The 14,913-nt window shown below is 43.5% G+C and overlaps 2 protein-coding genes across 3 annotated transcripts in view; both read left to right on the top strand.

Moving 5' to 3' along the window:
- The window catches only part of LOC127046389 (leucine zipper putative tumor suppressor 3-like), a 370,036-nt gene that overhangs the window by 156,944 nt on the left and 198,179 nt on the right, over positions 1 to 14,913 (top strand). The window lies entirely within an intron of this gene.
- Positions 1 to 14,913, top strand: part of UBOX5 (U-box domain containing 5) — a 30,780-nt gene that overhangs the window by 10,737 nt on the left and 5,130 nt on the right. For both annotated transcript variants that reach the window (XM_050943382.1, XM_050943383.1), the window contains exons 2-3: positions 9,073 to 9,176; positions 13,076 to 14,270. In XM_050943382.1, coding sequence (XP_050799339.1) covers positions 9,123 to 9,176; positions 13,076 to 14,270 — 1,249 coding nt within the window. In that variant the 5' untranslated portion in view covers positions 9,073 to 9,122. The remainder of the gene's footprint in view (positions 1 to 9,072; positions 9,177 to 13,075; positions 14,271 to 14,913) is intronic.

Here is a 14,913-nt window from a genome sequence, read left to right as displayed (position 1 = left end):
TCTGAAACTTAGCTCTTGTGTTATGAGAAGGAGTAAATAACACTTCCTTATTTACTTTCTCCGCACCAGTCATGATTTTCTAGACTTCTGTCATATCCCCGCTTCCCCTTAGTTGTCTCTTTTCCAAGCTGTGAAAAGTCCCAGTCTTATTAATCTCTCCTTATATGGCAGCTGTTCCATACCCCAAATTATTTGTTTTTCCCTTTTTCTGAACCTTTTGCAATTCCAGTATATCTTTTTTGAGCTGGGGTGACCACATCTGCACACAGTCTTCAAGATGTAAGTGTACCATGGATTTATATAGAGGTACTGTGATATTTTTTGTCTTATTATCGATCTCTTTCTGAACGATGCCCAACATTCTGTTCGCTTTTTTGACTGCCATTGCACATTGAGTGGATGTTTTCAGAGAACTGTCCACAATGACTCCAAGGTCTCTTTCTTGAGTGGTAACAGGCAGTTTAGACCCCATTATTTTATATGTATAGTTGGGATTGTTTTCTAATGTGCATTACTTTTGCATTTATAAACACTGAATTTCCTCTGCCATTTTGTTGCCCGGTCACTCAGTTCTGAGAGATCCTTTTGTAGCTCTTCGCAGTCTGCTTGGGACTTAACTATCTTGAGTAGCTTTGTATCTTCTGCAAATTTTGCCACCTCACTGTTTACCCTTTTTTCCAGTTCATTTATGAATATGTCAGATAGGACTGGGCCCAGTAAGACCCCGGGGGGACATCACTATTTACCTCTCTCAATTCTGAAAACTGACCATTTATTCCTACTCTTTGTTTCCTATCTTTTAACCAGTTACAAATCTGTGAAAGGACCTCCCTCTAATTCCATCACTGCTTACTTTGCTTAAGGGCCTTTGGTGAGGGACCTTGTCAAAGGCTTTCTGAAAATCTAAGTACACTATATCCCAGAGATTTGGAGCAATCAAATTTTTTTATTGTTCTGCTCCGGCTATGCTCCAGCTCCGGGCATAAAACCACCTGGTCCACGCTCCAGCTCTGGGCTCTGTTCCAAAGCCCTGCTATATCCACTGAATCCCCTTTGTCCACATGCTTGTTGACTCCCTAAAATAATTCTAGTAGATTGGTGAGGCATGATTTCCCTTTACAAAAACCATGTTGACTCTTCCCCAACAAATTATGTTCATCTATGTGTCTGCCAGTTTTGTTCTTTACTATACTTTCAACCATTTCCTGGTACTGAATCAGACTTACCAGCCTGTAATTGCCAGGATCACCTCTGGAGCCCTTTTTAAAAATGGCCATCACATTAGCTAGCCTCCAGTCATTTGGTACAGAAGCTCATTTAAATAAGTTGCAGACTACAGTTACACCTCTACCTCATATAACGTGACCTGATATAATGCAAATTCAGATATAACACGGTGAAGCAGCACTCGGGGGGGGAGGGGGGCTGCGCACTCTCGTGGATCAAAACAAGTTTGATATACCACAGTTTCACCTATAACGCTGTAAGACTTTTTGGCTCCCAAGGACAGCTTTTGTATCGAGGTAGAGGTGAAAAAATTATCGACTCGTTCTGCAATTTCATGTTTGAGTTCCTTCAGAACTCTTGGGTGAATATCATCTGGTCCTGGTGACTTACTACTGTTCAGTTTATCAGTTTGTTCCAAAACCTCCTCTAATGACCGCTCAATCGGGGACAGTTCCTCAGATTTATCACCTAAAAAGAATGGCTCAGGTTTGCGAATCTCCCTCACATCCTCAGCTGTGAAGACCGATGCAAAGAATTCATTTAGTTTCTCTGCAATGGCCTTATTATCCCTGAGTGCTCCTTTAGCATCTTGATTGTCCATTGGCCCCACACATTGTTCAGCAGGCTTCTTGCTTCAGATGTACTTAAAAAAATTTTTGCTATTACTTTTTAATTCTTTGACTGACTATTCTTCACATTCTTTTTTGTTCTTCAAATTCTTCCTAATTGTATTTTACACTTCATTTGCCAGAGTTTATTCCTTTCTATTTTCCTCACTAGGATTTAACTTCTACTTCTTTAAGGATGCGTTTTTGCCTCTCACTGCTTCTTTTACTTTGTTGTTTAGCCATGGTGGCACTTTTTTGGTGATATTAGTATGTTTTTTTAATTTGGGGAATACATTTAAGTTGCACCTCTATTATGGTGTCTTTAAAAAGTTTCCATGCAGCTTTCAGGGATTTTACTTTTGGCGCTGTACCTTTTAATTTCTGTTTAAGTTACCTCATTTTTGTGTAGTCCCCCTTTCTGAAATTAAATGCTACAGTGTTGGCTGCTATGGTGTTTTTCCCACCACAGGGATGTTAAATTTAATTATATGATGGTCTCTGTACCAAGCGGTCCAGCTATATTCACCTCATGGACCAGATCCTGTGCTCCACTTAGGACTAAATCAAGAATTGCCTCTCCTCTTGGGGGTTCCAGGACTAGCTGCTCCAAGAAACAGTCCTTTAAGGTGTCAAGAAACTTTATCTCTGCATCCAGTCCTGAGGTGACGTGTACCCAGTCAATATGGGGATAGTTGAAATCCCCCATTACTTTTATTATTATAGAGTTTTTTTTATTTTAATAGCCTCTCTAATCTCCTTGAGCATTTCAGAGTCACTATCAGTATTATTCCCTACTGCTGTATTCTTATTAGAGCACGGAATCACTATCCATAGAGAGTCTGTGGTACAGTTTGGTTCATTTAAGATTTTTACTTCATGTGATTCTACCCTTTCTTTCACGTGATGATTGAATGATTAAAACTGGTGGTATTCTAAAGAAAGAGCTCTCAGTTGTGATTGTAGGGGTTTCCATCACTTCACACTGACTCGTCAGACATCCTAGGCTTCAGAGTGACCATCCTGTAATACTATATAATCTTAGAGAGATTTCAGTGTTGTAGTAGGTAATAGATCCTACTGTAATACTACACACAAAACTATGTCAAATGTCAGAATTATGGTTGCCTGTGCAACCCATTCCCTCCCCCCGAAGTGCGATCATTTCTGCACCATCCTCTCCAACCTCACCATGTCCCAATCTTCGCCAGCTAGTCCCAGTCTCCACTCCTCAGGCCCAGCAAGTCCCTAGTCTCACCCCTCTGGACTCTTCCTCCCAGTCTCCTTGCTCAGCCATTCCCAGTTCTACCTCCACACCAGGCTCCTCTGATTTTTTTTCTCTCCCTCATGCTGCCTATGTTCCCTGTTCACACTGGATCCCGGTTCCAATTTCCCTCCCTGACCTCATTCTAGTCTGTGTTCACCTGTCTTTGTCCCAGACTTTTTGTGCAGCCAAATCCAGTTCTTATCTGACTCCTCACCAGATCTGTCTCCCCTCAACCTCACTCAATCTGTCTTGTCCAGCTAATCCCAATCTCCTCCCACCTCCTCATCCAATCCCAGTCTCCCCACACCTACTAGCTCCTTGTAGTCATCCCCACACACACGCATTCAGTTTCGCTCCCAGTTTCTTTGCCCAGCTAATTCCAGTCTTCCCTCCCCCCCATTGCCAGTCTCCAGTCCAAGTCTTCTCCTCCCACCACATCCCAGCATGCTCCTTGCTCCAAGCTACTCACTCTTCTTCCATTCCCCCAGGTCCCGCTCTTGTCCCCTCTGCATTTGAATCAAGTAACCTCCTTCACCAGGTTCCTCGGGCCCAACAGAGAGAGCATTGAGAGCACAGGAGGGACAGTCTTCCTGCTCTCAGTTCAGGTGCCTGGACCCAGCATAGTCCACAGCAGGGAAAGTCCTGTCCATCTCTGGGCTGGTGCACACCCAGTGTGGATGGAATCTTTTGGGAATTTAACTGCTAAAATAGAATCTATATTGAGCATGTGTGAACTTACTTTTTTTTTGAAAGGCTTTAATTTGGCTAAATTTGGGCAGATTTTCACAAAGAAGAAACAAATTAACAGGCAAAAAGCACATGCCCCAAAGGCCACTCCCCTGCCAAACTTCAAGTCTCTGCTCCAAAGCATGGGGGCGCTAGAGCTTTTCAGAGAAAACATAGCTATTAACATGTGCAAATCATAATTTTTCCAAGCCTTGCTCTCAGAAACAGCTGAACTGTTCCAGCTGAAATTTTAAAACAAAATATTCAGCCTGAAGCCGACGCCCGGTGTGGAAAACCAAATGATTAAAGTTTGTCAAAGTTATAAACAACTGAAAAAAGGATCTTAGGATGCAAAATGCTGGGCAACCTTAACAGTAAGTGGTATTACCAGCCCCACCTATCATTACTTTGGGGTTTGAAAGGATTGGTGGGCGTGAGGTTTCTCCCCCTCCATCTTACTGCTGTTGTAATTTTTCCCACTCCTCAGCGGAGATATAGTTCACCTTTGCGCACAGAAGCTACAGTGCATGCTAACAGGCCTGACAATCTTATTGATTCCCTATTGAGCTGAATAACTTTCATCTCAAATAGTATCACAGTTTATTTTAAATCTCTAGTGTTTCCGCTCAAAGGAAATCAGTCCTTAAACTGACAGAACATGAGCTGCTCATTGACCACAACGCGCACAGCTCTGTCCAGGCACTTACGTCACAATGGATTGCCCCTCAGTCAGAATATTCCTTGCACCTCTCAATAAAGGAAGAGAATAGTAAGCTACATATCATACGTGTCTGTTGCTCTGAGCTGTACGTCTGTTGGAGCCACCCCCCCTTTTCAAAATTACTATGAAGTACACTTCGTTCCTGAGTCGGAAATCACTCCAGTGGAAACAGTTAATCTGAGGTCACCTACATGAGCTGTACAACATTCTGTCCTGTGATACCATGTGAGATAAATGAAGGCGGGGGAGGGGGAGAGATCTCCCTTTTCTGAATGCCAGCCAGCCAGTTATGAAGTCCTTCTTGGTGTCTGTTCTCTGCTTGCTTTACCTGTAAAGGGTTAAAGAGTCCCCCCAGTAAAGGAAAGGGAGTGGGCACCTGACCAAAGAGCCAGTGGGAAGGCCAAAGCTTTTTTTAAATGCGGGGGACTACCCCTTTGTCTCTGTTGTGGTTCTTCGGGAAAGATGGGAACAGGGAGCAGTTATGCTATGAGAAGCTTTAAGCCAGGTATGATCATCAGATCATACCTAGAACTACTTATTTGGGACCCTCAGATGTGTAAGTAGATCAGGAATGTTTAGAAAGTCATGATTAGGTTTATTTCTGTTTGTTTATTTTGGCTAGTGGACTCCTCTGTGCTAACCCCTGATGTGTTTGTTGCTTGTAACCTTTAAGCTGAACCCTCAAAAAAGCTATTTTGGGTGGTTAATTTTTGGAATTGCTCTTTTAAATTGAGCAAAAGGCTACGTTCCAGATGTATTTTTTCTTTTTTTGTTTTTAATAAAATTTACCTTTTTTAAGAACTGGATTGGATTTTTGGTGTCCTAAGAGCTTTGTGCATATGTTGTTTAATTAGCTGGTGGCAACAGCTAATTTCCTTTGTTTTCTTTCTCAGCTCTTCCTCGAAGGGGTAGTGAAAGAGTTTGAAGGTACCCCACAGGAAGGAATTCCCAAGTGTGCCTTCCTGAGTTCCAAAAAACGGGTTTTGCATTTGGGTGGTGGCAGCATTTAGTAAGCCAGGGTCAGAGAAACACTGTAACCTTGGGAGTTTAATACAAACCTGGAGTGGCCAGTATTCATTTTTTTAAATCCTTGCGGGCTCCCACCTTCTGCACTCAGTACTACAGTGCGGAATCAGCCTTGACACCACACATCCCAAAAGCAGAAGAGACCACTTTGATCATCTAACCTGTCCTCCTGCGTAACAGAGTCCAGAGAATTTCCCCAAAAGAATTCCTAGAGCAGAACTTTTAGAAAAACATCCAGTCTTGATTTAAAAATTGCCAGTGATGGAAAGTCCACGATGACCTTGGCAACGTGGTAAGTTGTTCCAGTAGTTAGTTACTCTGTGTGAAAAATTTACACCTTATTTCTGGTCTGAATTTGTCCATCTTCAATTTCCAGCCATTGGTTCATGTAATACCTTTGTCTGCTAGATAGAAAAGCTTGTTATTAAATACTTGTTCCCCATGTTGGTACTTACAAACTGTAATCAAGTCATCCTTTAACCCTCGCTGTGTTAAGCTACATAGTTTGAGCTCCTTGAGTCTATCGTTATAAGGCATGTTCTCTAATCCTTTAATCTATCTCATGGCTCTTCTCTGAACCGTCTCCAAATTACCACTGTTGGTAATGCACAGTCTGAGTTCTCTTCAAAAGCTGCTATGATCATATCAGCCCTAAGCTGATACTTCAGTGCTGGGCATCAGCATAGGAACCTTGCTAGATAAATAGATTGCTCTTGTTTTTTATATAGCTATATTTCTCCCTGCTGAGATCCCAAAGTGACAAACTAATTCTTATAGATGAGAAGCAACAGAAACAGAGGCAGATGAGATGTTGTTTTGTTTGTATTACCATAGGGTCTAGGAGCTGCAGGTGTGGAGCAGGACACTGCTGTACTAAGTGCTGTTCAAATATAGCACAAAGAGATGGACCTTACCCTCAGATTGTAAGCTCTTTAGGGTATGTCTTCACTACCGGCCGGATTGGTGGGCAGCGATCGATCCAGGAGGGATTGATTTATCGTGTCTCGACTAGACGCGATAAATCCATCCCCAAGCGCTCTCCCATTGACTCCTGTACTCCAGCTCAATGAGAGGCGCAGGCAGAGTCGACTGGGGAGCGGCAGCAATCGATTCACCGTGGTGAAGACACCGCAGTAAGTTGATCTAAGTATGTCAGCTTCAGCTACATTAGTCACATAACTTCAGCAACATAGCTGAAGTTGCATAACTTGGATCGATTCTCCTCCTCCTCCCCCGTGTAGACCAGGCCTGAGTATAAGACAAGAGCCAACATGTTGATGCCAACAGGCAGATGGGGGAGTACAAGGAAACAGTGAGACATTATTGGTTAGCCTGATAAATAGTGTTCTCATCGTACCAGCACCATTCTCAAAGGTGTGGAGAGAACAGTTTGTGAGGAGAGCTGCATGCTAACAAATGGGACAGATAAGATTAAGTGGACACTCATACATATGCTTTCTCAAAGTATAAGAACAAGGGGACAATTAAAGGCAGCAATTGGACAAGAAAACGTCTATGCAATATATAATTAACCTGTGGAACTCATTGTTGCAAGATACAGTTGAGGCCAAGAGCTTAATAGAATTCAAAAAAGGCCTACGCACTTACACTGTACTATGGATGTTCTCAATGGATAGGGTAAAACATATTCTGAATGGATTTAAACCTAGGATGTAAGCCAGCCAGAAACTGCCTGTGGTTAGGAAGAAACTTCTTATGAGCAGCCTATAACATAATTCTGCACTATAGAATGGCTAGTGCCTTCCTCTCAATTATCTAGTGCTAGTCACTGCCAGTCGTGGGTTACTGAACTGGATGGGCCAAAGTTCCATGAGATCTTTAATGATCAGGAATGGACAGATATACAGAGAGTTCTACATTTCGAGAGATGGTATTTCCAGCAGTAAACCTGGCACTGCTGTAGATTGCAGACCTGACACTTCTAACATAAATAGAGACTTGAAAATGCCTCTCTGTTTATCTTATGTGAAATTAACATTATTACATGTGAGCACACTCATCTTCTTTTAACATACACAGCCTAATCCGCCAGAAACGATCAAGCAGGCATTGGTAACATAAGCTTCAAACTCACCCTTTCAAGCGTGGCTTGAGATTTTTTTTACATTGAATTTGGACTTTAGAGCCGATGTCACCATGTATCTGTATTCTGACATCTGCACTTAATCAGTGTTCTGGCTGCATTACACTTGCATGTTTGTATAGGAAGCATTACATGCTGACCTGACTTCAGTTCATTTTATAATCCCTTTGTACACCTTAAAGAGCTTGCAAAAATCCAGTTAGGCTGAACAAATACCCTCCACTGGAAATCATTTAAAGGTTCCTTTTTCTTGATAGAAGTTGCAAGTATGTGATTACAAGATTTCTCCAGGCAATGAGGTTTACACCTTCTTTAGGAGGTTAAAATTCTTACTTTACGGAGGATCTTATTTTTAAAAAGAATCGTGTCTAACCAGTTTCAGTTCTTTGAATGCAAAAGATTGTGTGTTCTCCTGGCTTCCTTTTCTGAACATGTTTGAAAGAGTTGGCTTGATCAGTGCTCAAAATTTTGTTGATCTCCCTAAAGCACCCAGTGATCTGTTGGATAACAGAGAGCAGCTGTTAAATAATTATTAATTTTGCATTCAAGAGTAACTTTCATCTGCGGATTTCGAAGCATTTAGAAACATTTATCCTTGCAACACCATTGTGCATTGTTACTTATTTATATTACAGTATAATACAGATCCCTTGGTTGAGACCTCACATCCTATTGTGCTTTTACTACCACATAGACAGTTTCTGCCCCCCAGGTTGTTTACAACCTAAATAGACAAGACAGACACAAGATGGATAACAAGGACAGAGATGTAAAATGATTTGCTCAAGGTCATGCAGCAAGTTGATGGCAGAAACAAGAATAGGTCTTCTGACTCCTAGACCAGTGCCCAAGCCCCTAGGCCATGCTGACTAGGGGCATAGTGTAAACTATGGCACAGAGTGCTTAAGTGATTTGACCAAGGTTTTAGCAGGGAAGATTTGCAAAGACACAAAGGGGAATTACGCTGCTGAGAGTTAGGCACCTTTGAAAATCTCCCTCAGGTTGAATGGATGGCAGGGCAGGGACTAGGTCACTACCAAACTCTTCCTCTCTCTAGAGCACACTCCCCTTGGATATGGTTTGCATCTAATCTCCGGTTTATTTACAAATGAGAACTTTTCATAAAAACACTCATCCCCTAGGCATCCTTCTCAGATGTTTTTCTCCTTTGAATCGTGAATGACTTTAACTGGATCTTGCATCTTAACCCAGAATCATCCATGACACACTCACTTGGGTTTCTCTTGAGTTGCTAAAAGCCTCACTCACTTGAATTTTGAACTGCATTTTGTGATCAGTCAGACTTGCGATTCACCTGTAACTCAGGAACTGTTTTACACAAGAGTCTCCTATTTTCCACTGTTCACTAACATTTGTGTTTTGCTTTTGCCTTTAGTTTTACCAGCAGACTTTGATGCTTGGAAGGTGAGCCCTCAAACCGCCAATATGGTAATAAACATCTGCCTCCCACAGTTCAAGCCAAGAATTCACTGCAACAAGGTAAAAATAAAAAAGCTTTGTGTTTTCTGTAGTTTAAGGCATATAGGGTCAGCTCTGGAATCCCTTGGTTAGATGCAAAGAATAAGCAGTCCTTGTCTCTGCTGGACAGAGTAGACAAAGGAGTGCTCACTCACTACGTCACTTGTGTCTGAGATAATGTGGCAATGTTTGCTTAATTAAGAGCATTCTCAGATGCTCATGCAAATCTTGTCTAAGAAAACACAACCAATTTTACTCACCAGGCTCTGTGGTGAAATCCCCAAGGAAACACCTGAGCAGTGTCTGTTGGAATTATCTCAGTGTAATGTGCAGAGAGATGCTCTTGTGGCATCACACTTAAAAGGCCATGGCCAGGTAGGTTACAGCAAAAACATAACAGGGTTTTTTTTAATTGTACAAAACTGGATGGAACTGCTTGGGGGGCTGAAAGTTTATTTTTAATTTATAACTTTTTTTTTGTGAAAGCCCCTCAAATCTTCAAGACTCAAATCTTCAAAACTAACCAGTCTTATTGCAAAGAATTGGGGTAGTGTGGTATAATGGTGAGTTAGGACTCCTGGGTTCTTTTTCTGCATCTGCTAATTTGGGGTAATCATAGAATATTAGGGTTGGAAAAGACCTCAGGAGGTCATCTAGTCCAACCCCCTGCTCAAAGCAGGACCAACCCCAACGAAATCATCCCAGCCAGGGCTTTGTCAAGCCTGACCTTAACCTCTAAGGATGGAGATTCCACCACCTCCCTAGGTAACGCATTCCAGTGCTTCACTACCCTCCTAGTGAAAGTGTTTCCTAATATCCAACCTAGACCTCCCCCACTGCAACTTGAGACCATTGCTTCTTGTTCTGTCATCTGCCACCACTGAGAACAGCCGAGCTCCATCCTCTTTGGAACCCCCCTTCAGGTAGTTGAAGGTTGCTATCAAACCCCCCCCCCCCAACTCTTCTCTGCTGCAGACTAAATAAGCCCAGTTCCCTCAGCCTTTCCTCGTAAGTCATGTGCCCCAGTCCCCTAATCATTTTTGTTGCCCTCCGCTGGACTCCCTTCAATTTGTCCACATCCTTTCTGTAATGGGGGGACCAAAACTGGATACGATACTCCAGGTGTGGCCTCACCGGTGCCGAATAGAGGGGAGTAATCACGTCCCTCAATCTGCTGGCAATGCTCCTACTAATACAGCCCAATATGCCGTTGGCCTTCTTGGCAACAAGGGCACACCGTTGACTCATATCCAACTTCTTGTCCATTGTAATCCCCGGGTCCTTTTATGCAGAACTGCTGCCTAGCCAGTCAGTCCCCAGCCTGTACCGGTGCATGGGATTCTTCCTGAGTGCAGGACTCTGCACTTGTCCTTATTGAACCTCATCAGATTTCTTTAGGCCCAATCCTCCAATTTGTCTAGGTCACTCTGGACCCTATCCCTACCCTCCAGCGTATCTACCTCTCCCCCCAGCTTAGTGTCATCTGGAAACTTGCTGAGGGTGCAATCCATCCCATCATCCAGATCATTAATGAAGATATTGAACAAAACCGGCCCCAGGACTGACCCCTGGGGCACTCCACTTGATACCAGCTGCCAAGTAGACATCAAGCCATTGATCACTACCCATTGAGCCTGAAAATCTAGCCAGCTTTATATCCACCTTATAGTCCATTCATCCAGCCCATACTTCTTTAACTTGCTGGCAAGAATACTGTGGCAGACCGTATCAAAAGCTTTGCTAAAGTCAGGATATCCACTCCTTTTCCCATATCCACAGAGCCGGTTATCTCATCATAGAAGGCAATCAGGTTGGTCAGGCATGATTTGCCCTTGGTGAATCCATGTTGACTGTTCCTGATCACCTTCCTCTTCTCCAAGTGCTTCAAAATGGATTCCTTGAGGACCTGCTCCACGATTTTGCCGGGGACTGAAGTGCGGCTGACCGGTCTGTAGTTCCCCAGGTTCTCTTTCTTCCCTTTTTAAAATATGGGCACTATATTTGCCTTTTCCCAATCATCCAGGACATCCCCCAGTCATCACAGATTTTCAAAGATGATGGCCAGTGGCTCTGCTATCACATCAGCCAACTCCCTCAGCACCCTTGGATGCATTAGATCTGGACCCATGGACTTGTGCATGTCCAGCTTTTCTAAAAAGTCCTTAACCTGTTCTTTCACCACTGAGGGCTGCTCACTTCCTCCCCATACTGTGCTGCCCAGTGCAGCAGTCTGGGAGCTGATGTTGTCTGTGAAGACCGAGGCAAAAAAAGCATTGAGTATTTCAGCTTTTTCCACATCATCTGTCACTAGGTTGCCTTCCCCATTCAGTAACAGTCCCACACTTTCCCTGACCATCTTCTTGTTGCTAACATACCTGTAGAAACCTTTCTTGTTACACTTCACATCCCTTGCTAGCTGCAATTCCAGTCGTGCCTTGACCTTCCTGATCACACACCTAAATGCTCTAGCAATATTTTTATACTCCTCCCTAGCCATCCGTCCAAGTTTCCACTTCTTGTAAGCTTTCTTTTTGAGTTTAAGCTCACTGAAGATTTCTATTAAGCAAAGCTGCTCGCCTGCCATATTTGCTGTTCTTTCTGCGCATATGGATGGTTTGTTTCTGTGCCCTCAATAAGGATTCTTTAAAATACAGCCAGCTCTCCTGGACTGCTTTCCCCCTCACATTAGCCTCCCAAGGGATCCTGCCCATCAGTTCCCTAAGGGAGTCTGTCTGCTTCTCTGAAGTCCAGCGTCCGTCTTCTGCTACTCTCCTTTTTTCCTTTTGTGAGGATCCTGAACCTGACTACCTCATGGTCACTGCTGCCTACATTGCCACCCACTTACACTTCCCCTACCAATTTTTCCCTGTTTATAAGCAGCGGGTCAGGAGGAGCACGGCTCGTCGTTGGTTCCTCCAGCACTTGTGCTAGGAAGTGGTACAAGCACCTGCAACTCCTGTTGACTTCGTTTGGAGTTGTGGGTGCTCATCACTGCAAAGGTATTTCAGGTTGGGCACTTAGGTCACTCTGAAAAATATGGCCCCTATCCTTTCTCTGCTTCAGTTAACCTCTGTAAAATTGGTGTCATAACACTGTTACACCTCATAGGGGAGTTCTGAGGGTTAATTAGTTCTGAGATCTTCAGATGAAAGGTGGTAATATTTGCATTATTCAAGTGCTTACATAGTCAATATTTTAGTGGTATAGATAGATACCTTTTTCTCTGTCCTGCCAGAAGATTCCCTGTGGCTCAGTAAAATGTGAAACACTTTTCCATTTTTCTTTCCAAAGTGTCAAACTATTTATTATAATGAGTTGAGCTTTCGTGTTTGATTCTTGGAGTCACAGAAATCCTTAGAGATTATCTAGTTCTTATTTAAAGCCTATTTTGAATGGCATGGCCCCCAAACTGCATCTCAAAAACAAGAGAACCTGGGTTTTGTCCTGTGAAAAACGCAACATTTATTTACACGGCATTTAAAACCCTTCTCTAGATAGGGTTGATTATATTGCTGGTCTGTGACTCCAACCCAGTGCTGAATTTAGCCTCTCCTCCATATTTTATCCTAGAATGAATTTATGGCAAAATCCTTTACAATAAATGTTTTCAGTTAAATTCTCATTCCCTTAAAGAGGCACTGTTATAATTGGTGAGTGCTTCTAACATCTTGAGCAACACGACTGTACCAAATGGGTTTGCAGAGCCCAGCACCCCTAGAATAACAACTCAGGGACACACATGCTCTGGGGAGTAAAATCAAGAGAGCACAGCTCATCCTTTAAATTTTGTTATTCACAGTTGATCATTTAATGCCTCGTTTACATTTTGTCTCGCAAATACTGTAACAGTGGTTGCAAACTTACTTTCCTCTTTTGGGTCAAATCAAGCCCAGTGTCCTCTCCTTTCTCTTTAAACACAGATTTCTGCTGATGGTTATGAAGTGGAGAACCTCATCTCTGAAGACTTTGCAAAGAGAAACCGGGGCTTTCGCAGTGAATATTTCATCAAGCCCCCGGTCCATGTTACTCTCTCCTTTCCCTTCAACATAGAAATCTGCAGGATTAACATAGACATCTCATCGGGCGGGTATCAGAATTTCACGGGGCTGGACATTTACACGTCTACCTCATTGAACAAAAGCTCTTGGAACAGCCCGGAGTCTCAGTTCTCAGGTCTGGCCGGACAGCCTGTGTCGGAGAAAGACGTTTTCACACTAGTGGGCAAAGCCGTTCTAAAAAATCAAAGCAAAGTGACGTTCAGCCACAGGGGCTTCAAGCCAAGGCCTCCTTTCCATCAGATGGAAGCTGTCTTCTACCCTGGTTCTGCATCTCACGACCTATGGAATAAAGGCCCTGCCTCACTGAGCAATGTATCGCACTTAAAAATTTGCATCTCCCATGTAGCAGGAGGTGGCCTCCCTTGCATTAAAAGACTAGAGGTCTGGGGGCAGCCAGCCAAGTTGTGCCCGCAGGAAGTGATGGACAGCGTGTTCCGAGTGGCCTCTGAGTGCCTGGCTCAGGGCTTGGGTGTCCAGAGCACCAGTTTCATGTTACCAATGGAAAGTGAGTGTGTGCCCATAAGCAACTCCAACAGCGAACAGCAGTGTCTCCAGAAGCTAGTCGATGTTGTTCAGGATATCCCGGAAGAGTTCTTGGACCCTATCACTCTGGAGATAATGCCCTTCCCAATGCTGCTGCCTTCTGGCAAGGTGATCGACCAGAGCACTTTGGAGAAATGCAACCGGAGTGAGGCTTCCTGGGGTCGGGTGCCCAGTGATCCTTTCACTGGGGTTGCCTTTAGCCAACACTCCCAACCCCTCCCTCACCCCTCTCTAAAAGCGAGGATAGACCACTTCCTATTACAGCACAGCATTCCAGGCACCAACCTCCTCGGGAGGGCTCAGGTCTTGGGGATGGTCACACCTTCTTCCCTAACCATGTCCTCTCTGAAAAGGAAAATGGACTGCATGGAGCATAACCCTGATGACAGCAACCACGTAGAACCCTCCTATTTTTCTACCACAAACTTACTAGCCATGACTACCTCAGAGAGCAGTGCTAAAAAAATGAAAACTGAGAGTGACTCGCCTTTGGCTCAAATGGACTGCTCAACAGGTATCTCACCTCCCTAATTCTCATGGTTTCTTCACCTTCCTGGTTTCCCAGGACCAGAGTCACACACATCATCCCAAATGTGGTTTCAGTTAATCCTCACATCTCCTGCATATTCTCACACCAAAACCTAGGGGCGTTCTTTGAGGCTGTTGTCTTTTGCTCCTGCCAGACATTATGGAAATAGTTTTAGCGTGTCATTCATGTCTGATTTTTCCCCTTTCCTCTACCCAGTACGTTTGTTCTTTCATAGCCAGATTTTACTTCTGTTTTATGGGGGGAATCAGTCCCTGACCACATTGTTCTGCCTATGTCAATCTACACCAGGGGTAGGCAACCTATGGCACACGTGCCGAAGGTGGCACGCGAGCGGATTTTCAGTGGCACTCACATTGCCCGGGTCCTGGCCACCAGTCCGGGGGGCTCTGCATTTTAATTTAATTTTAAATGAAGCTTCTTAAACATTTTAAAAACCTTATTTACTTTACATACAATAGTTTAGTTCTATACTATAGACTTATAGAAAGAGGCCTTCTAAAAACATTAAAATGTATTACCGGCACGCGAAACCTTAAATTAGAGTGAATAAATGAAGACTCGGCACACCACTTCTGAAAGGTTGCCAACCCCTGATCTACACCGTTTA

Source organism: Gopherus flavomarginatus, chromosome 3, assembly GCF_025201925.1.
Source record: "Gopherus flavomarginatus isolate rGopFla2 chromosome 3, rGopFla2.mat.asm, whole genome shotgun sequence".
In the NCBI taxonomy this organism is placed as follows: Eukaryota; Metazoa; Chordata; order Testudines; family Testudinidae; genus Gopherus; species Gopherus flavomarginatus.
The sequence above is the reverse complement of the archived record's forward strand: the minus strand, read 5'-3'. Positions and strand labels throughout refer to the sequence as shown.